This window comes from Myxocyprinus asiaticus, chromosome 50 (genome assembly GCF_019703515.2).
Source record: "Myxocyprinus asiaticus isolate MX2 ecotype Aquarium Trade chromosome 50, UBuf_Myxa_2, whole genome shotgun sequence".
Taxonomy (NCBI): domain Eukaryota; kingdom Metazoa; phylum Chordata; class Actinopteri; order Cypriniformes; family Catostomidae; genus Myxocyprinus; species Myxocyprinus asiaticus.
The window spans coordinates 8654377-8678674 of NC_059393.1; the positions used below are offsets into that span (position 1 = coordinate 8654377).

The following is a 24298-nucleotide window of genomic DNA, read 5'->3' on the forward strand; positions in this document are numbered from 1 at the left end:
TTTTGGCTGTTCTCGGTTGCTATTAAGAAATAATAATTTTTTTAAAGGAATGTTCCAGGTTCAATCAATACAAGGTAAGCTAAACGTTCTTTACTCCATCGTTTAATGGAGAGCATTTTCGAAAGTCTCAGTTTTCCCTGGAGGAAAATGTTGTTCTAATGTGAATGAGGAGCATAAATGACAACAAAAGGAAACAAAAACTTATTAGTGTGGACATGGCCTTAATCCCACTAAAATCATATTAACATGTATAAAATGTACGTTTTATGGGTATACTTTTTTAAAACAGATGTATATTAACTAGGGCTGTCAATTTAACACATTAATTTAGGGCAATTAATTATGTAAAAAATAAATAAATAACATATTAACAAAATTTGCACTATTAATCGTGTCCCTGGACTGTAATAAGGAATTTTCTTACCATCTGAGCAACTCCAGCTTGAAGTACCACCTTTATGTTTTATGAGTCTCAGTCAGCAGGGGACAGTAAGTGCAACTCCAGCTCTACAGGCAATGTGCAGTTGTACGAGCAACAAACCAGTGTTCTTGGGTTCACAGCTGGACAGAACGCAACTCCGAATGCAGGGGTCTTGAGATGTGTTTTGACACAATGTTTATTTGTTACTTAAACAAAGTGAGATCCTCCAAAAGCATCCATCTGACGCATACGCATAGACGCATCCTTAGAAAAGCCCTTATAGTAAGTCTTTCTTGGACAGATTGATGAATTCAATTGCAAAATGGATTGCTGTGGATTGCAAGACAATGAAAAATGTATGCTCAATGATATAGAAATGAACAATATATTGCATTCTAAAGCAACTTTTTGTACTGTATAATTAATGATTTATCTGCCATATAATGAAAGGTATATTTTAATTATCTGAATTATTATATTTAATAAATATATATAATTTTTGTAATTATTATTATTTAATTCAATTCAATTCAACATTTATTGAAATTATATTAAAATTATATAATTTATATACAAAAATTATAATCTCTGTCTTTTTGTTGTTTCACTAGAGAAAGTTATTGTCCATCCAGCATTTTACATCTTTCATACACTCAAAAAGGATTTAACAGATACATCATCACCAGACATCAAAGTGAGGTACATCTGCATATCGTCAGCATAAAAGTGATATGAAATACATTTTTTTTCTAAAAAATAGCACCCAGGGGAAGCATATATAATGAAAATATTACTGGTCCTAAAATGGAACCTTGAGGGACCCCACAGGTAATAGTAGCTGAGGATGACACGAAGTTTCCAATTTTGACAGAAAATGATCTGTTGTGCAAATAAGAGGTAAACCAGCTTAGGGCAGTTCCTTGGATGCCAACATGCTGCCTTAGACATTCAATAAGTATAGTGTGATCAATCATATCAAATGCTGCACTAAGATCCAGCAGAACTAAAGCAACACAGCTACCAGAGTCCACTTTTAATAATAGGTCATTGGCTACTCTAAGAAGAGCTGATTCTGTGCTGTTGCCAGATCTAAAACCAGATTGAAATTTATCAAAAACATAATTTGTAATTAGAAATGATGTAAGTTGAGAAAAAAATGGTCTTTCCCAGTATCTTAGATATAAAAGGTAGCTTAGAAATAGTTTGAAATATTTTTTTTAGATCTAAAGGATCTACGCTCGTTTTTTATAAGAAGAGGCTGGACAACAGCATGCTTAAAGGAACACAACCCCTAGTCAGACTACAATTTATAATAGAGAGAATGCTTGGACCAATTATATCAATGAGCTCAACAAACAATTTTGGGGAAACCACATCACTGGACGAGGAAGTAGTTTTTAAGTGTGCAACAACATCACTAATAAGAGAGATTGACACTGGCTCAAACTGACTGAAATGATCAGAGCAAGCAGTTAAGACAGATAAATCAGACAGAGGAGGTGTAATGGATGATCTTATGCCCTCAGTCTTTTGAGAGCATAAAAACTCGCTAGCTGTATTAGACATAATTAATCACAATAAAAAGCATGTGACAGTCGATTTGGAAAATCACATGGAAAAGTATAATTAAACACAATAGGCTTGTGGTCAGAAAAGTAATTATCTAGAACCTGTATACTACAGACAGGAATTACCCATACATAAGATCCGATCAAGAGTGTGACCATGCTGATGAGTAAGACCAGTAACACACTGGGAACAATTAAAAGAATCAATAAGGTTCAAAAACTCTTTGGCTAAAGGCTTTGATGGGCAACACACATGAATGTTAAAATCATCAAGGAGTAAAATGTTATCAAAAGAAGTTACAATCACAGATAAAAAATCAGAAAGCTCCTGTATAAAAGAATTATTATGTTTATGAGGTCTATATACAAGGACACATAATACAGGTCGATTTATATCAATCACAAGTAATTGCACCTCAAAACTCTGATAACTCTCAGCATGCAGTAATCGACATTATACTGATTTCTAAAAATCACCACTAGGCCCCCACCTCGACCAACAGTTCTCGGGATGCTAAAAAAGTTACAGTCCATTGGGGAAAGTTCGGAGAGAGGTCTTAAATCACCAGCATTAAGCCACGTTTCAGTAACAAATAAGAAGTCCAGTTCCCTTGATAAAAATAAATCATTTCAAAATAAAAGTTTTGTTAGCAACAGATTTAGCATTGACCAATGATACAGTCGCTGTAGTACAAACAGAAATATGACGTTGAGTACTGGACCTTACTGGTGGTGATGTATATTCCATATAATGCAGATTATTGAGTTGCATTCCTTTGCCACTTCTCCGCAATCTAGCCAAAACAATTCCTGACGTCGGCACACACGAAACAGGGCGGACATACTGTAGTTTGGAACTCCTCGATTCCATTCCTGTAATCCGTGGTCGCGATCAGTGGCTCTCGCTCTCAATGGGGCAATAGGGTATGTTGTGCGTGGATCACAGAGAGTAGCATGAGCCTCCACGTGCGGAGTCTCCATGGTGTCATGCACAACGAGCCACGTGATAAGATGCGCGGATTGACAGTCTCAGAAGGGGAGGCAACTGAGGCTTGTAGATTTAGTAATTAGTTCAGTAATTATGTATTTTAATGGATCACATCCAAGGAGATTTTTCCTTTTTAATTGCAGTGGTTCTCAACTGGTTTTGCTTCAGGAACCAGAATTTACTTTAGAAATCAAGTGGTGACCCACATTTTTTTTATAATGACCATGAACTGCACAGACCCAACAATATGCAAAATTATTAACATGACACAGGCTGATTAGGAAAACTGACAGTTTTGTAAATGTATAAACAACAGCTGAAGTGTGATATTCCATCCTAACGAATGGAACAAACACTGGGCTAAATATTGAATAAGTAGTAGCCATATTACCAAGTAACAGTGACTTTGTACTAATATAATGAGTTTGATTGGACGCACACATGTTCGATGTCAATAATAAAAGTATGTAATGCAGATGGATTCATCTTAAAGGGATACAGTAGTTCACCTAAAATAATCATTTACTCACCCTCATTTGGGTTGAGAACACTGCAAAAAAAATAAAAAAAAAAAAAAACATAAAAGAAAACATTATATTTATTTATTTTAATTTTTTTAATTCTTTCTTAAGCAGTATTTTTGTCTTGTTTTCCAGTAAAAAATATCAAAATATTCTTAAAACAAGACACATTTACTTAAGAGGTAAAATTAGATATTATATTTGGACAGGTTTATGTTTAAAACAAAAAAATACAATCAACTGGTTAAGAAAAATATTTTTTTTTCCTTAAATTTTTTAAATTAAAATAAGTAAAAAAAAATCTAACTATTTTCCATAGTTTTTTTTCTTCTTGTTTTAAGCAAAAAAAAACTGACCAAATCTGGTTTTTATTTGAAAACAAGAGATAATATCTTGTGTCATTTTTTTTCTTCAACTAAATGTATATTGCTTTTAATGACATTTATAATGAAACTAAACGTTCATTCATATAAGTGTACATAATGGGTTCATATTACTTGATGCAATTTTAATCCCAAAACTGTATTTTAAGTATGCACAAATGCACAAGAAACGATGGAAAACAGGATGGCAACATTCACAGGTGCATTATTTTATCTTTACCTCGACATGCCCTGGCCAGAGAGCAAAAATGCATTCTCTTGACCTTGAGCTGTTTCCTGTGCTACATCTCAACTCCCTTTCGTTGATATCGAGGCAGGGTGTAAGGCTAAGAAAACACCTGACAAAGTTTAATACCACAACCCTCCAGTCACCGCAATCTAACATCCTTGACACCTCCAAAGGTTAGAAATTCCATGAGATAAATAGCCTGCTGATGTGTAATCATGGACTTCTTGCTTTGCCTGCAAATATGCCACATATGTGGGCCACTGTGTGCCTGTCAAAGACCTGTCCCTTTAGAATAGTGTAGCAAAAGTGCAGCTGTCAAGGAACAGAGTTTAGGGTTAATTGGCCTTAATTGGGAGAGTTGTTTTTTTACATGCTTAAACACCAGCGAGAGAGAAGGGGGTGATTCTGTTGCAGAAAAGTGGACGTGTGTGAATGTTTGTATAAGTGCTATATTTGTGCAACTTTCATGTATAATTGTACCTCCATGTGCAGGCTCCAGTGGGGAAGTACTGATATTTGTAACCTGATTAACTTGACACCATTTCTTATGTTTCATGATTGATGTATTTATTTTACATGTCTATCAAAGAACAGACCCACCACAAAAAGACCTAGTTATGGAAGCATTTGAGTGACAGAAGCTAAAATGACTGATGCTGTGTAATCCTATATCTCAAATGCTTTAAATTGTAACAAAATCTTACCAAAACAATTTTATGTTCTGATAACAACCTCCCCTGCATCTTATAGGGTTCGAGGGTAAGTTGTATTGTACAGTACATCTGTGGGTTATAACATACAGTGTACTGATGCAAATATTTCCTCTTTAATGGTAGTTCAAAACAAGTATATAAAAACTACATTTTTACTCTTTCTGAAAAAAATGCAAGTAGTTCTTGACTGTGCAAATGTTGCCGCAACAACATTAGGGTGTTATGGGTGGTTGGCAGGGCGTGTTGCTATGCGATTGCCCTAGCAACCAGCCAGAACACCCAAGCAACCACCTAGCAATGCTCTTGCAACCACCCAGAACACCCAAACAACCATCTTGCAATACCCTAGCAATCGCGTAGCAACACTCTAGCAACCGCGTAGCAACACTCTTACAACCAGTGTTGGGTAACGTTACTTTTAAAAGTAACTCGTTAGGATATTGCGTTACTCCTTAAAAAAGTAACTTAATTAATTAAAAAGTTATTTTTTATGGAAAGTAAAGTGTTACATTCCTCACAAATAAGCCATGCATTGCATACAAGAGACATTACAGGTCATGTTAGCTACTGTACAACACTCATGTCAAAACAACATAGTAAACAAACAGATATTTAGAAAGTAGGTCTTCACGTCATATTTATTATAAAGAATCAATAACATGAATATGCATGATTTGTTTTTCCATCAACATGGCAGCCAATATGAATAATGAAGAATAACCACTGTCGTACCTAAAGCAGCAAAGTCCAACACTAGAACCTGCATCATATACTGTATGTCATCATATGCGGTGCCCATCGATAATGCCAAAGTCAACTTGAGATGTTTTTCAAAAGTCAGGATAAAATTCAGTGGGGAATGCCAGCCTAACATGTTCAAGGTCTGATGAATAAATGAAAATCTTTCACTTAAGTCATCTCAGTGCACGCTTGTTTTGATTTGATCCACAGTGTGTACAGACACCACAACTTCAAAGGCGCATTTTGATACAACTTGAATGGAATCATTTTTAATGCTACTAAATTGTCATGAAAACGGTTTGTTTCATGAATCAAACTACTTGTTTATTATAAAACAAAAATGTAGAATCTTTTTAGAAACTTTGTCATTTTCTCTGCATACACAAACCATGTAGAACGTTGCTTGGAGTCACTGATCCAGATTCAGCTTTTAATTCTAACATGGAGCAGTTCGGCTGCATAAGTCCTTGAATTGAGCGAGTATTTCACCCTGTGTATCATGTCATGTCCAGTGGAAGACTAGTCTTATAATCCCTCTGCATAAATATGTTTACAGATTTTTTTAATACAGTGTGTATCAACACATGAATCAACTGCGTTTCACTCAAACTAATGTTGTTGACCTCACATCACGCTAAAAACATGAAATGCGCGTTAGCGAGTTGATTGACAGGTGATGTATGTATCTAAAAGGTAATTGGTACTTTTACCTGCAAGGCGGGACTTCCTTTCTACATCCACTGACTGTTGGGTGCTAGAGCTTCTTGGTTGGGTGTTCCAGTTCCTCCCATTCATTTAAATAGAAGTGACTCATCTCTCTCTGCTAAATAGTCTCTGGCCTCACAATCTATAGAAATACAGTGACAATCATGCACTACGTCTCCTCCCCGAAGTTTGCACACTTTTACTCCTGATATCTCACAATACAGGGACAGTAGTGTACAAAAGCAACACGTTACTTTATTTAAAAAGTAACTCCGATATTATGTTCTAAAATAAACGCACGTTACTTTTATCGTGTTACCTCCAACACTGCTTACAACCACCCAGAATACCCTAGCAATCACCTAGTATCAAACTAGCAACACTCGGGGCCCTGGGTAGCTCAGTGGTAAAGACGCTGGCTACCACCCCTGGAGTTCGCTAGTTCGCTAGTTTGAATCCCAGAGCATGCTGAGTGACTCCAGCCAGGTCTCCTAAGCAACCAAATTGGCCCGGTTGCTCGGGAGGGTAGAGTCACATGGGGTAACCTCCTCGTGGTCGTTATAATGTGGTTCGTTCTTGGTGGTGTGCATGGTGAGTTGAGCACGGATGCCGCAGTGGATGGCGTGAAGCCTCCACACACACTATGTCTCCGTGGCAACGCGCTCAACAAGCCATGTGATAAGATGCGCGGGTTGATGGTCTCAGATGCGGAGGCAACTGGGATTCATCCTCCGCCACCCGGATTGAGGCGAATCACTACGCGACCACGAGGACTTAAAAAGCGCACTGGGAATTGGGCATTCCAAATTGGGTAAAAAAAAAAAAAACCTAGCAACACTCTAGCTAATATTTAGATCACCCTAACAATCACCTAGCAACACCTTAGCAACCAGGTAGCAACATTTTAGAAACTCTTGCACCCTAGTAACGATGTAGCAACACTTAGCAACCATCCAGAACACACTAGGAAATACCTAGCAGCACCCCAGCAAATGCTACAGTAGCAACACCCCAGCAATCACCTAGTTACACCCTAGAAACACCCTAGCAACCTCATAGCAATACCGTAGCAACACTCTTACATCCACCAGAACAACCTAACAACCACCTAGCAAATCTATCTATCTATCTATCTATCTATCTGGCTGTCTGTCTGTCTGTCTGTCTGTCTGTGTAAGCTTCAAGCTATAACCTGAAAACATTCAGTTTTAATCAGTTAACAGTTTAACAATTTCAACTTTCAGGCAAAGATTTGTCAAGCCAACAAGTCTTTTTCTGGTTATTAATTAGCATACAATGTAATGGATTAGTTGAATTTATTCTGTTTAAACTGATTTTGTTCCAGAATGTGTAGGTCTAAAATCGAACATTTCAGTATATGAAAACCAAGAAAAGTATTAAAGATTTGGCTGTTCTCTGTCAGACCTGCGGTCGAAAAACAGCTCTGCGGTGTTCTGGGATGGTGGAGTGGGTGGAGCATTTCAGGCCTTACTGCTGGATGAAGACCGCGGCTGGCTGCTTGTCGGAGGTCGAGACCAAATCTACATGCTGAACTCTGAAAGCGTCACCCAACCAGCACGCAAGGTCAGAGTGCACTACCACCACCCCACAGCACTATCATTTCAACTGTCAGTGAGATATGTGATGTAATTTACAGACAGAGAGGAAGAAATTTACTTAAGCAAAAAAAATAAATAAAAAAACCCTGCACATAATGTCCACTGGCCTAAAACTTAATCAATACATCTCTAATATCGTCATCATGGCCTCTCTGATGTTAAAGGACTATTCTGTGTCAAATGAAACTATACTGAATGCATCTGTTGTCTGTGGTTGATTAACCCTTTAGTTTGTAAAAACAAGCAAAAAATATTTGTGCAATAAACTGTGGCATGATCAAATCATTCCTTTGTTCTGACTTAAATTCTCTACTTCACATCATCAAAACTGATAATTAATCAAGAGTTGAATTCACTCCCTTAGAGTTACACTTGGTTTAGTATTAAATTAGATTCCATGTGTTTTTTTTATAGTAAAATACCCATAACAAATTGTGAGGTCGATCATGAGGTCATGGCACAGTCAAACAAATTTGATTTTCAAAAACTAAGAACTAAAGCACATCAGGTTATAATTCTCCCAATTGCATTAGTATGTACAGTGTACTGATTGCCAAATAATGATTAGGTAAATACCTGCAAACAATTTCCATATGGAACTGATCACAATTTGTAAGGTATGTACCTAGTTGAGTAATTATGGAGATACACCAAGGAGGGTCCTTGTAAATCAACTTGTGACTCTTAGCACACATTTTTTTAGAGGAACAAATGTGATCATATGCTGTACACTACCAGTCAAAAGTTTGGACACCTACTTATTCTTAATGTCACGATCCTGTCACTCTGTCAGTCTGGCTTTTTGTGTGACAGGGTCGTGACATCATTGTTCTGTGTCTGTTTTGTGTTTTGTCTTCTGTCTTTGTGTGAGCGCACGGCTTTTTTTGTGGTTTCTCTGCCGTGCGCTCTTCGGTCGGTCTCGTGTCTCATGTCTGGAGCATGGTGTCAGGATTCTGACTTCCCTGTGTGGTTTTGGTTTTACTTCAAAGTAAACTCAAATTTCTTTTTGTAAAGAAATTTGGTAACACTTTATTTTACAGTACTGTTCAACATTTACGTACTATATAATTACATCATCTACAGTAATTACAAAGTACTAACCATAAACCTAATCCCAACCCTAACCCAGATTAAGTACATCTACTTACCTAATATTACTTTCTTGGGTAAGTACACTGTAAATATACTGAAAGTGCACATACTGTCAAATAAAGTGCAACCAGAAATTTATATTTAGGCACAATGGATGTTTGTAGACAAAACGTCCTGGTTACTTTCGTAACCTCTGTTCCCTGATGGAGGGAACGAGATGTTGTGTTGATGTAGTGACACTAGGGGTCACTCTTGGGAGCCCCAAACACCTCTGATCTTTGAAAAAAGGCCAATGGGAATTGGCGAGTGGAATTTGCATGCCACTCCCCCGGACATATGGGTATAAAAGGAGCTGGTATGCAACCACTCATTCAGGTTTTGTGCTAAGGAGCCGAGACCAGGTCCCGGCCATTTCAGCGGGTAGTTCAGTGTTGTGGCAAGAGGGACACAAAGTCTCGTTCCCTCCATCAGGGAACGGAGGTTACAAAAGTAACCAGGACGTTCTCTATCTGTCACTCACTCGACGTTGTGTCGCTGTAGTGACACTAGGGGTACCTATACAAAATGCCACAACTAGCTGAACTGTGTTACGTGGACTGGCGGTGCGAGACAGGCAGACCGCTGTGTGCCTTGTAGCCAGCACACCAGGCCATCATGTAACCTCCCCCAATGCTCTTATGGGTGTCGAACGGTCCTTCGGGAACAAGTCAACTGCCCAAAAAATAGGGACAGACTAGCCCAGCTGTGGCCTCTTTTCCTCTCTATTCTCCCCAAAAAGAGTGGAATTTGTTAACCGACTGGCCCATAAATGTCCACGTCAGGGGGGTGTCACTCCCAAGGGGAAGACACCATGGAGACCACACCCTGCCCAGAGAAGTGTGTGTGTGGGGGGGGGGGGTATTTTGAGTGGAATTACGTCACATGGTCTAACCGAGTCTTGTCGGAAGTATGTCATGTGGAGAAGTCTCATGCTAGGTCTATAACTCTACAAACACGGTGACCAGGAACCTCTGCCCAAGGAAGATGCAGTTTATCAACAGGGAAACGATTTAGCAGCAAATATATATCACATTGGGTCACCTATGGGGAACCAGCATATGTGGAGCACCTACCCCAGTACAGGGCTTAGTTAGCACATGTACTGGGCCGGAAGCGAGTTTCTCCACAAACTCGTCTGTCACAGGGCTAAGGAGGAGAGTCATCCAGGGATCACCACTTTGTGAACACTACTGGGAGTCAATAGCGTACGTCTTCACCTCAAGGGAGCGAAAGGTGCTATTCGCAAGTGGTACACCCGGCCAGCTGTCCCGGAACTTACCTGTTCGTACCTGATAAAACACGGGACAAAATCGGCTCAACCCGGAGATTGTAGAACCTCGCAAAGGTGTTGGGTGTTGCCCAGCCCGCTGCTCTGCAGATGTCTGCTAGAGAGGCGCCATTGGTCAGGGCACAGGAGGCCGCCACACCCCTGGTAGAATGGGCTCATAGCCCCGCAGGGGGCGGCACATGCTGAGCGTGATATGCCATCATGATGGCGTCAATGACCCAATGGGCGATCCTCTGTTTGGAGACAGTGCTTCCTTTCAGCTGTCCGCCAAAGCAGACAAAGAGCTGCTCGGAATTTCTAAAGCTCTGCTTGCGATCCAAATAGATGCGTTAAGCACGCACTGGACACAGCAACGGTAAGGCTAGGTCTGCCTCCTCCTGGGGCGTGAGATCCGAGAACCACGTCTGGGTGGGCCAGTAGGGTTCTACCAGGATGACCTGCTCCTCATCCTCCCTGACCTTGCACAGGGTCTGTGCAATTAGGCTCACTGGGGGAAATGCATATTTGCGTAGTCCTGGGGGCCAGCTGTGTGCCAGCGCATCTATACCGAGTGGTGCCTCCGTCAGGGCGTACCAAAGTGGGCAGTGGGAGGACTCCCGGGAAGCAAACAGGTCTACCTTTGATTGACTGAATCGACTCCAAATTAGCTGGACCACCTGGGGGTGGAGTCTCCACTCTCCCCTGAGTGTAACCGGTTGTGACAGTGCGTCCGCTGCGATGTTGAGGTCACCCGGGATGTGAGTGGCTCGCAGTGACTTGAGGTGCTGCTGACTCCAGAGGAGGAGACGGCAGGCGAGTTGTGACATGCAACGGGAGCGTAGGCCGCCTTGGCGGTTGATGAATGCCACCGTTGCCGTGTTGTCTGTCCAAACCAACATATGCTTGCCCTGGATGAATGGCCGAAGCCTCCACAGGCGAGAGTACTGCCATCAACTCGAGGCAGTTGATGTGCCAATGTAGCCGCGGGCCAGTCCAGGAGCTGGCGGCTGCGTGCCCATTGCATATGGTGCCCCAGCCTGTCTTGGAGGCATCCGTCGTAACCACAACGCACCTGAAGACCTGTTCTACGGGAACCCCTGCCTGTAGAAATGTCAGGTTGGTCCAAGAACTGAAGAGACAACGACAAATTGGCATGACGACCACGCGATGTGTCCCGTGGTGCCATGCCCATCTCAGGACTTGATTCTGAAGCCAGTGCTGAAGCGGTCTCATATGCATCAACCCAAGCGGTGTGGCCACCGCTGAGGATGACATATGCCCCAGGAGCCACTGAAAAATTTTCAGTGGGACCGCTGTCTTCAGACAGTTCAGCACCGACTGTGCGCGCTCATTCGTGAGGCGCACAGTCATCGATACTGAGTCCAACTCCAAGCCGAGAAAAGAGATGCTCTGAACCGGGGAGAGCTTGCTCTTTTCCCAGTTGACCCGAAGCCCCAGCCGGCTGAGGTGTGTGAGCACCAGGTCTCTTTGCGCACACAACACATCCCAAGAGTGAGCTAGGATTAGCCAGTCGTCGAGATAGTTGAGGATGCGAACGCCCACTTCCCTTAGCGGGGCAAGGGCTGCCTCTGTGACTTTCGTGAAGACGCGAGGGGACAAGGACAGGCCGAAGGGGAGGACCTTGTACTGGTATGCCCGGCCCTCAAAAGCAAACCGCAGGAAGGGTCTGTGTCAAGGTAAAACCGAGACGTGGAAGTACGCGTCCTTCAGGTCTACCGCCACAAACCAATCTTGATGCCAGACGCTCACTAGAATACGTTTTTGCGTCAGCATCTTGAATGGGAGTCTTTGCAAAGTCCGGTTCAGTACTCGCAGGTCCAAGATTGGCCGCAACCCACCGTCTTTCTTCGGTACGATGAAGTAGGGGCTGTAAAATCCCTTCTTCATCTCAGCCGGAGGGACAGGCTCTATTGCACCCTTCTCTCTATTCCCTATAGAAGGGTAGCGATTTCCGTGTGCGGACACCACTGAACCTGGGCGGACGCCTGGCAAACTGAATCGCATAGCCGAGTCGGACGGTCCGGATCAGCCATCGTGACGGGTTGGAAAGTGCGAGCCACATGTCCAAGCTCCGGGCGAGGGGGACCAAGGGGACAATCTTGTCGGACGTACCGGCGGGTGGGGCCTCGCGGCGGGGCGGAGCATGAGGCGCCACATCGAGGGGGCTTGAGCCCCGTGTCCATGCTGAATCGAGGGACATCAAAGCACTTACCTGGCTCCTGATACCCACAATAGGATCGGTCAGGGAGGGGGGAGGAAGTATATCGTCCCCGCAATCCGTCGGAACCATCCCGATGTGGGCATGCTTGTGCCACAGCTAGGCACACAGGGGCGGGGGGGTGGGGGGGCGCCACTGGAGTGCCAAACCTGCTGGAATGGAATGGTGGACAGTGGTCATGATGACGGCCGTGCGCACCAGATATGTGACTCAGGGAACAAGAAAACCGCTCTTTTGTTGAACTTTTGCGTACCGCAGCCTCTTGGGCATGCAGCAAAATTAAATGAAAATGAAACAAAAGATTCTCCACCTGGCCCACAGAGTGGTCTGTTCACCAGCTCCAGAGCAGCGGATCTCCTCGTCCCTGGGTCGCCCGTCTCGAAGCCCTTCTCAGGTTCTTGGTGGCCGGCCATGAGACGGGTGGCTTCTGCCTCCTGCGGTGGGCTCCACGCTGGGGCTGGGTCATGGAGGCAGGCTGCGGCAGAGCTGGTGCTGTTTCTGCAGGAGGACGCCCTTGGCAATGAGCAGACGGGGTGCAGGGTCTTGAGCCGCGCCGGGAAGGATATGTTGAATGGCCTCCGTCTGCTGCTTCACCGCCAAGAACTGCTGGGCAAAGTCCTCGATGTGTTGCTAAACAGGAGAACCTGGAAGATGGGGGCATCAAGGAACCATGCCTTGTCAGCCTCTCTCATCTCGATCAGGTTGAGCCAAAGGTGGCGTTCCTGAACCACCAGGGTGGACATCGCCCGCCTGAGAGACCGCGCCGTGACCTTCGTCGCACGGAGAGCGAGGTCGGTCGCCGAGCGCAGTTCCTGCATCAATCCCAGGTTGGAACTACCCTCTTGCATTTCTTTGAGTGCCTTGGCTTAGTGTACCTGCAGGAGAGTCATGGCATGCAGGGCGGAGGCGGCTTGTCCAGCGGCACCATAGGCATTAGCTGTCAGAGACGACATGAACCTACAGGCCCTGGACAGGTGCTTCACGCGCCCATGCCAGGTGGTGGCGCTCTGCGGGCACAAGTGCACCGTGAGCGCCTTATACACCTGGGGGATCCCCTAATAGCCCCTGGCTGCCCCACCATCGAGGGTTGTGAGAGCAGGGGGAGCTAAGAGATTGGGATTGGGTCGTGAAAGGTGCCATCCACGATCTTGTCAGCTCCTCATGCAACTCCGGGAAGAAAGGAACCGGGGCTTGGCACTGCTGTGAGTGGCGCTCCGAGCCGAGGAGCCAATCGTCAGGCAGCGAGGGTTCAGGGGAGAGTGGAGGGTTCCACTCTAATCCAAAGCTCGAGGCTGCCCGGGCAAGCATGTCGGGCAGTTCCGCGTCGGCCTGTGACTGGGCGACCGTACCCGAGGGAGGAAGCCCAGCCGAAGCCTCCGCGTCGGACTGAACGAGCCCGCTCTCCGATGCTGCGATCGAGAGCTCATCGTCTTCTCGGGCTCAGAATAAGAGGTCGAACTCACCCTGAGATGAGCCGGCGGTCTCATCCAAGAGCAATGACCGGGGCAAGCGAGCACGCTGAGGAATGGGAGGTCCGTGTGGGGATACCTGGCCAAGGTGCTCCCATTGAGGTCCCCAAATCGCCCCCAGTGCTCATACCCGCAGGTATGGGAGGTGGGGAGCCGCTGGTTGGCTTGCTTTCTCACGAAGGCAAGCCGCGACTGCAATGTTGCCATGGTCATGTTCACGCAATGAGGACAAGACCCATCCACGAACGATGTCTCCGCGTGGGCAGCGTCCAGACAGGTGGGCAGCACCCAGACACGTAAGACAGCGATCGTGGCCGTCAGAAGCCGAGAGATAACGACCGCAACCAGGAATAACACACAAATGGAAAGGCATCTTTAAAAAGACGTTCCGTGTGTGCCGCTCTTTTAGAAGAAAATATACTCTTTTAGAACATACTCTTTTTGTTTTAGTTATTTCTAGCCGAAGCGCCGGTGCAGAGGGGGAGAAGCCGCTGAAATGCGCCGTAGAATCCAGCAGAGGAGGTGAATAAGAATCACGGAGATTTCAGCTCAATGAATAGAACCGCTTTGCTCCGAAGAGAAAATCTGAATGAGTGGTTGCTTACCAGCTCCTTTTATACCCGTATGTCCGGGCGAGTGGCATGCAAATTCCACATCTTTTTTCAAAGATCAGAGGTGTTTGGGACTCCCAAGAGTGACCCCTAGTGTCACTACATCGACACAACGTCAAGTGAGTGACAGATAGGGAACAAATTTCAAGTGTAAACATTTATATCAAGGGTCTTCAACAGGCCCATGACCCCTAGGGGGTCCGCGGCTGTACTGCAAGTGGTCTGCTTAAATTTTGTGATAAAAATGTAAATATGCGTTAAATAAAATACAAAATTAATTAAAAATATTTACAATAAAATACAATATTAATGTAATGTATAACTGTTGAATAATAATCCTTATTTGGCAACACTTTATAAAAAAACTACACGGTATAAAGTAATTGTAAAGCATTAGTTTATATATCCATTATTTATAAATCGATGTTCCTACATTGTAAGTACATTAATAGAGTATATTCAAACAGTATTTTATTAATCTATATTTACAATTGTATTTATATTTAATAGTAAGTGTTTCTAAAACAGTAATAAACACATGAATTAAGCATAACTGCATATCCAATTCATTACAAATGTAAATCTATATCTAATTCCTTCATTAACTATGAATTTATGCCTTATTAATGTTTGCATAACCACTTATTTACCACTGTTTTGCATCAATGGAAATACATTAGTTAGGTATTCTTTGCTACAGTAAATATTAACAAATACAATACTAGTTCTATATACAGTAGTCTATTAATGTATGAACAATGTTGGAGCAATAATTTATGAATGATCAATTTACTATAAACCAGTGCTTTACAAATACTTTATACTGTGTAGTTAGGCTATTATAAAGTGATACCCAATAATTTTATTCCTTTAAAATGCTACTGTATGTTTTATTATAGGCCAGACTTAAATACAACACTCAATTTTATACAATTGCAATTTCTGCTCCATCTCTCTATCCATAAATATACTTTGAAAAATTAATAGCTGAATTGATTTTTCATGTTTTTATTTTTTTTATTTTTTTATTTTTTTTATTCCATTAATTGAGCAATAACATGCTATGACATTGTTAATTGTTGGTTTAACTGAATAATAACCCTTAATAAACTCACTGCAGGAGAACATTTAAGTTTGTTGCTTTCCCTGCTTTAAAAATTACACTGCTTACAATTGTAAAAAGTGTTGTTGTGTATTTATGTTCACTGGGAAAACTGTCTTTTTTATTTTTAGATTCATTGGCCAGCTGGACAGGAACACATTGAACGCTGCAAATCTGCAGGAAAGAATCTTTTGGTAAGAAGTTCAACTTTAAAAACAGTACAAAGTTAAACCTAAGATGAAAAAAAAAGAGACCATCTGGTTGTAAATACTGTTCATGCATTTTTATCAGAGTTCTCATAGTCTTAGATGAGAAAAAAAACTTACAAAGTCATATTTAGAGCTCTCTGGGGGAATATTTCAAGTTGCAAACTCTTTTGGGAGGGGAACTTGCCATCTCTTTGCCTGAATTTTGGCATCAGCTTCCCCCTGGAATAACATATGTACAGCAACAAATGCTGTACATATACCGATACTTACCATTGCTCATTCAAATCATCCTTTTAATCACATTCCACATGTATCTTTCAGATGGACTGCGCCAATTACGTGAGACTCCTACAGCCTTTCAATAAAACTCACGTGTATGTGTGTGGAACTGGTGCATTCCACCCGCAATGCACCTACATTGACCTGGGACACAATCTTGAAGTGAGTTGTCATGGTGACATCTGCACTGATCTTTCTACAGTATTCTCAAACTACATTCAGAGATTAAAAAAAGTATATAATTTAAAAAACCTTATTGAAATCAGCATTTGAGTTGCATGTAAATACCAGGTGTAAATGGTAATGTGTCCTGTCTGACCACTTCAGATAACCCGAAACGGATGTTAATATCAGATGTCTTTTGTTGCAAGGCCCACAAGCAGTGTAAAATGCAGTAAACATGACATTTAAAGGAAACTTAAAGCTTGTTATGGTGTATAGATGAGTACCCACCAGGGTGTTGGGATCCTACAGCACCTACTGAGAGTTATTGACCCAAAAGCTGAACTAACAATGAGAGTAATGGTGAAAAGAGAGTAACAGTCTTGTATATGTCACCTAGGAACCCACATTCCAGCTCTCAAGCCATGTTGAATCCGGGAGAGGAAAATGTCCTTTCAGTCCTCAAGAACCTTTTACTGTGCGACTGACAGGTGAGTTTCCTGATCTATCTATCTGTCTGTCTGTCTGTCTGTCTGTCTGTCTGTCTGGCTGGCTATCTTCCATCCATCCACAACTCTCTAACAACTGTTTAGCAACACCCAAGCAAACACCTAGTAACCTCCCAGAACACCCTAGCATTCTCGTAGCAACACCTGGGATTCTTTTAATTACTGAGATAACAACGTCCGGAAAGAGTGTAACGGTCAACTAACGTGTTACGACAGTAAAAGTCACCATTTGCCGATACCTTTCAAATGAATGGGGAGAGCCTTAAACTGATACCTACCAGAACCAGAACTGTCTGTGACTTCTCTTATAAAACATCGATTTATCGTAGTAATCTCCTCACATAGTTCATTCCAGAAGCATTGTTTAGTGTGAAACATGTTGAAGAGTAATGGAAAGCGGTCAGTTCACTAAGTGATGAGCTGTTTCCTTACAAAAACAGTTTATTCAGCACACTAAGGCATCCATTCAAAAAGAACTGCCTCTTGTAATCTCACCAGTGTACCACCATAGAATACCTATGGAAGCACCACATTATGCTATTTTAGTCCCAGCTTGTTGGCTCCCCTATTACAAGGACTCTGGCAACACTCTAGCGTCTACCCAGAACACCCTTGCAAACCCCTAGCAAATGCCTAGCAACACCCTAGCAACCGTCTAGCAACACCCTTGCAACCACCTACTAACACCATAGCAACAGCAGAGCAACACTTTAGCAACCACACAAAACACACTAGAAACCGCCTAGCAACAGCCTAGCAAATGTCCAGCAACACTCTAGCCCTATACCTTGACCCTAGCATTCTGTCTGTCTGTCTGTCTGTCTGTCCAATTGTAAACTTTACACATTTTGTGGTATATCTGCACACACTCATAGGGTATCAATACTGGGCTTTTTTTTCTTCTCAGGATAAACATATCCTGGTGTTTTTCTCTCCCTGTCCTTCGGTTCAAATAAACTCAGACTCCCGAACACATAATTTCACCCATACTGTGCTCAAAACAACCTGTCAGCCTATTTCCAGCAAGAAATACTGAGGAAATATGCATGAAAACTGCCCATTTGTTAGATTTACTCCCATATGAGTAACTGATGAATGGAGTAGTTAACCCCAGATGTTAGCTTTATATGGGGCAATTGGAATTCCCTACAATGAACAGGTTCCTCACCCTTATTTGTCCGCATTTGTCTCCACTGGTCACGTATAACGCAGTTAAAGGAACAGATAATTAAAAAATGGAAACCATTTTGATGTTCCAAATGGACTTTTTCTCTTTTGTAGAATGCAAAAGGTGAATTTCTGAATAATATCCACCCTATTACATATAATGAAAGTGAATGAGGGCTGGGGCTGTCAAACTTTAAAATGACGAAAAAGCACCATATTAATATTGTTTCAGTTTAATGTATAAGAAAATGGCCTGGTGCTGCTACAGTGTGGTCAGGAAATGAAACCTAAACACAACATTATTTTACTCCATACACCCCAGAGAATCATCTTGCATTAACCATATGCTAACTAATTAAAGGCTATTTCTTCAACCAGAGACATTTTATTATTTAAAGATGTCTTTTTGTCCATCTGGAATTCCGGTAATCAAAATTTCACATTCACATAAGTTGTGTAAAAAAAGTCTTTTGACTACAGCTTTAGAGTCAAAGGTTAGATTCATTAAAAATCATGTGATATGTTTTATACACAATCATTATGCGGGAAGTGCTTTCCCAATATGACTCCTTCTGCCTGCCTCAGATGGGGACCTGTATGCCGGGACGTCTGTGGACTTCATGGGAACAAACGGCGCCATTTTTCGTACATCTCTGCACAGCAGCAGTCAACATTACATCCGTACCGAAGCTTACCATGACCACTGGCTCAATGGTGATAAGTCAAATTAAATAGTTGCATTGTTTCATTGTGTTTAATTTTTTTCATTGTGTGTGAACAACAGCATGGACTTGTTTTAGGGTAGTGGTTCCCAAACTGGGGTGCCTGGTGGCAAAAATACCATCAAAAGTGTCAAAAATGCCTCTGTAATTCGTTTATTATTATTATTATTATTATTATTATTATCATTATTATTTGATAAATTTACATGACACCAATAATCTATTTAATGGCTAGTTATACATACTGCATAAAATATGAGTTGATATTAATTTACATTTATTGGTAACAGCCCACAATTATTCAGATCGAGAATATATTTTAATGAATTGATTAAATGTTGTTTTAATGTAAATAGAAAAAAAAGCCCTTTTAATGGTAAGAATGTCTCTGAAATCCAAGGGGGTAAATATTGCCCCTTCATGGAAAAGTAAATTTTTGTCAAGAAAATATTTGTTCTGTAATTGCATATACTGTATATGCGTGGTCTGAATGGTTTGGAAACCACTATTTTAGAGTGACTGGAGCTGGATAATTGGATTTGTGTCTTCTCCTAACCTTAATCTAATGTCACTTTCCTTTATCAGAGCCGGAATTTGTAGGATCATATTCCATCCCTGACACGCACAGCTTGGACGATGACAAGGTCTACTTCTTCTTTAAAGAGACCGCCGTGGAGTCCAACCAACTGGACAAGCGAGTCTACAGTCGAGTGGCCCGTGTCTGCAAGGTGAGTGCCAAGTCCTGCGCTGTAATGAACCAAAAACTTGAAAGACCGTTGTTTCATGTCCAGAATCAATGTGTCTTTTGTAAGCATTAATGAATGTTTGTGTAAGTCTCGGTATCATCTGTTGCACAGTATTAGTAGCATCATGTATCTTATAATGGATGAATGAAGTGTTTGTTTGAGAGGAGAAAAAGCTAAGCTAGCAAACTTCCTTTCATCTGATCTTCCAAAACAAAGTACAGTCTTTTATACCAGAATATTCTTAAAATACTTATCATATTACTTGGATACTTAATTTCATTAAAAATATTTTTATTTAAAATTATTTAATTACAATTCTGTTTCAAGACACCTAAAAGACAAAAGCAGTACAGTTGTTAATTTATGTGAATATTATATAATATAATATAATACTAAGAAAAGATACACTATTAATAATATTAATAGAAGATAAAGGGCTCTATTTTCATGAGTGTGCAAAGCACAGCGCTACGCGCAACGACCGTGCACTACGTCTTATCTAATTTTCGTAAGAGCGCTAATTCTAAGTGCAGTTTTCGTGCCAGCGCAAAGTGCAGCTAGCCGTGGGTGAGAGTGTTTGCACTATCTGTGGGTGTATGCGCACAAACTGTGGGTGTATTGTATGTTAATGAAGTGGTGCACAGAGCAATTTGCTATTTTCCTGAGAAATAGGTCATTTCGCTAAGATGTTTGAAAAGCAGGTCTGTTTTCAGTGCAAATTTTAAACACAGTTCCTGCATTTGCAGTTTGGAGATGGTTATAAAGTTCATGTCCAAACTCTAAAAATACAGTGGAATATCAAATTATATCCCTGATGATCAGAGTTGTAGCATTTTATGAAACAAAACATTATGAGATTTGTGTTAAACTATCTATAGGTCATGTTTTTTTCTTCAATGATTATTAATATGTTTATATTTACAATTGTTTTTATGATCTGATTTGTATTGGTATTTTTACACCTGTTGTCTTAGAGTGATTTTTAAGTCACGGCAAAAGGGGCAGATGGAAGAAGCTGGAGAGTGTAAAATTTAGATTTGGTATATGATTATTTTGACCACTTGATAATTTTGATTATATATTGTTTTTCTTTTTGTTTGAAGTGTAATTTGAATTTAGAAATACTTTGAGTTACATTTTTTTTGTGTTTCAATAAATTAATTTAATTGTTCAAAATCAACCACCGAAAGTGAAGTGTGTGCCGATACAATCACTCTTACTACTAGCCATGTTTTGTGTTTCAGTACATGAAAATTATTTATAATACTTACATTCCCTATAACTGAAAGGAGAGTACATCCAAATCCTGACGAGACTAATGATTTCTAAGCATATAAAAGGAGGTGTCCATATTTATATTATTCTAATTCATTGCATTACAATTTACACTACTAACTTCTTTTGAATGTGCTGTTTTTGTTTATATCATTGGTGCTTGACAAGTAATTGACTATTTAATTGGATGCTGATGATGCAATAACCTGAGAAGAACCTCAGAATTAAATTACACTTGACCCAGCCCATTATCGCGTTGCACGCGTGCTTTCGCCAAACACACTTGCGCTTAGACTTAGCACATGCTTGCATGGAAATACCAAAGCTTCATGGCCATGCCCATTGACTTTGCGCTTATGACCTAAGGCATAGCACTGCGTTTAACCCTAGCACTCTTAAAATAGTGCCCTAAAGCTAAAGTAAGTAACTTTTTCTGTGTTAAAATACTTTCTCCTATCCCAGCTTAATATGCAGACAACTATAATGTAGCCATTCATTGGTAAATTTTCTTGAAAACTGTAAGCACTGTCTTTCTTTGACACTTTGAAAATTGCTCTGTTTGTTTTCAGCGACCCACCCCAACAATGTTACTCAACCAATGGCGTGAGTTGGGGATGGGACTATCTCTTTGTTTGACCAAGGCAGATGGGGGGGCGTATTCAGAAAGCTGTTTTGAAAACAACGTTTATTTTTGCAATTACTTTTGGTGGCGCTAATGTCGCAGAAATTACATACATATATTATATTATATTATTATTCATTAAAAAGATTCGGTCAATTGTGAGATACAATGATATCATAGAATCGCTATTATGTTCTTGGTGTGTTTATCAGAATGACATTGGAGGAAAGAGAAGCTTGATTAATCGCTGGAGCACCTTCCTGAAGGCCAGACTGGTGTGTTCGGTACCAGGCCTTGGAGGCATGGACACATACTTTGATGAACTGCGTAAGTTCACACTCTCTAATCACACACCAATCGCCCTTATTATATTGTGTCTGATCAGTTAAAGCACATCTGAAGATGGATCAGTCATTGTAAGCATGTTTGTTTGAATGACCTCCAACCATTTTTGTTTATTTTAGAGGATATCTTTCTCTTGGAGACCAAAGATCCACAGAATCCGGTCATCTATGGTGTCTTTTCCACTTCTGGGTAGGAACATTATGTGGAAAGTCTCTTTATTCCATTCACCAATCAATAATCCTCTTAAAGGAATAGTTCACCCACCCAAAAATGATAAGTCTGTCGTCAATTACTCACCCTTATGTCATTCATTTATGTTGATTCATCTGGCTTTATAACAACATTTGTGCCAGTAAAGGACATATTTTTCATTTCTTGGGTGAACTATTCCTTTCACATTAGTGACATTTTGAAACCACATTCCATTCTAAGTTATTTGTTTACCTCAGAATTTCCACTTTATCAATGGCTCCATCCAAATTTACCAATCTGTCACACTCATTCCAATTAACTCACCATTCCAGGTTCAAACCACTTTTGTTTGTTCCAACAACTAAAATCTGATTATCTCAATTCATCCCATGGACTGAAATCAGTATCAAAATGCCCCTAAAATCAACAGTCTGGTCACAGGACGGTCTCCTGCCCACCCGATCTATGTAGAACAATCCGTCTCGGTTCTCCCACCCGAGGAATGGATAGCCTGAGGCCATACAGGAGGGTCAAAGATCACCAAGCTTGAGGAACTCTGTTACTCTAACCCGGCAGTAGACTAATACACTTTCTTAACGTCTCTCTTTTCAAAAGCTCCGTCTTCAGAGGTTCGGCTGTGTGCGTTTACTCCATGGCCTCCATCCGAGCCGCCTTCAATGGGCCCTTTGCACATAAAGAGGGGCCTGATTATCGCTGGATGGAGTACAAGGGGAGGATCCCTTATCCACGGCCGGGAACAGTGAGTTCTCAACAGGGAGGAATTATGTATATCTGGTTGGGTGGAAATGAAGATGTTTCATATTAGAGGGAATCCATTGTCTTTGTGCTCTATGTTGAGGGTCTGAGGTTTTATAAGCAGTTCAATGGAAGTGATAACAGATAGGAAAATGAGGTTTATAGTGCCTGAACATACAAAAATAATTTTATATAAATGTGAAAAGGAATATTTGTGACAAAAATTTGGTAATAAGTGTATTAAACATTACACACCAGTACTGGGAATTTTTTTTTTTTTTTTATTACAACTTATTTGGGTTGATGACTTGATGCTTATCAAGAACTATAGTTGCTAAAAATCTTCCCCTCTCCTCTCAAATCGGTCAGTTCTGAACTGAAGATGTGGCAGGACAGAACTGAAATCATGCTGACAGTCACTCCTCATGCTAGCTACACTGCCTCAAGGGGGCTGTAAAAATGTTGGCAGGCACTCTGGAGGTCACGCATCAAGGCGGTTTGTGAAGTGGCTAAATTGGGGGCTTTTAGTGTTGAGTTCTCTAGTGAAGGAAGTCAATTATCAGGCCTGTAAGGTCTGCATCATTAGTTCCAGAGCTTACAACCTCAGAGTTGTCCTAACTGACAGCAAAACCCTTTCAAATGATGGGGGTTTGACTCTGTTCATACCCTTATGTAACAGCTCATATGGGCCAATTAGAATCACATTAAAACTAAATTAACCTACTTTATCACGTTTTACATGTAGTAGTGAAACTGAATCTTGTTTTGATTTTATTCAGAAAGCTTTGGGGGTGTTCACACGGCACATTCTTGTTTTACGCCTGTGCAATTTTTTAATTATTGGAATTACACTATGTTCACATGAGCTAGACAGACTTTTTGACCATTGTGCTGCATTTTTTTCTTGTGCCCTTAGCGCCATGTTTTTAAGATGTTGTGTCAAGTTAAAAAGTATTTACACTTCTGACTTGGAGCACAGCGGTCAGTTTTAAAACAACGGATGAATCCAATGAATCTGGGGGCGGGATAGGAATTTTTAGCTGACTGAGTGTTAATAAAAGCAACAGTGTAAAGAAATTAAAACTCCAATAATCACACCTCCTGTGTGAACGTCCCCTTACAGCTTAAACCTTTAAACATGAACAATAGTTATGATGCAGTGGCCAAAATCCACATGTGGACAAATGTTTTAAACTATTTTTTTTTTTTACCTCACCCTGGGACTGTTGCGTCTAAACAGTAACAAATTCATGAGGCTCTCAAAATGTATGTGTCGAGTTTTACACAAGACCCAACTTACTCCAACTTACTGTCCGTTCATGTCCCTTTAGTGTCCTAGTGAGACCTATGACCCTCTGCACAAGTCCACCCGTGATTTCCCCGATGATGTTGTGAGTTTCATGAGGTCCCATCAGCTGATGTGGGAGCCAGTGTTGCCCATTCATAGACGCCCGGTTTTCACCTGCATCAACGCCCCCTACAAGCTGAAGAAGCTGGTGGTTGACAGAGTTGATGCAGAAGACGGCCATTATGATGTCTTGCACCTAGGCACAGGTAGGTTTGAGAGCAGGTCCCAAGAGATATATCAGAGACAGATATAGTATCTA

General features: G+C 41.3%; 1 protein-coding gene across 1 annotated transcript in view; it reads left to right on the top strand.

The window, feature by feature from the left end:
• Positions 1-24298, top strand: part of LOC127439008 (semaphorin-3D-like) — a 91866-nt gene that overhangs the window by 57978 nt on the left and 9590 nt on the right. The window contains exons 3-12 of the mRNA XM_051694975.1: positions 7693-7853; positions 15839-15901; positions 16238-16357; positions 16758-16848; positions 18619-18747; positions 19341-19483; positions 21611-21725; positions 21863-21932; positions 22551-22695; positions 24023-24245. Of these exons, the coding sequence (XP_051550935.1) occupies positions 7693-7853; positions 15839-15901; positions 16238-16357; positions 16758-16848; positions 18619-18747; positions 19341-19483; positions 21611-21725; positions 21863-21932; positions 22551-22695; positions 24023-24245 (1260 nt within the window). The remainder of the gene's footprint in view (positions 1-7692; positions 7854-15838; positions 15902-16237; positions 16358-16757; positions 16849-18618; positions 18748-19340; positions 19484-21610; positions 21726-21862; positions 21933-22550; positions 22696-24022; positions 24246-24298) is intronic.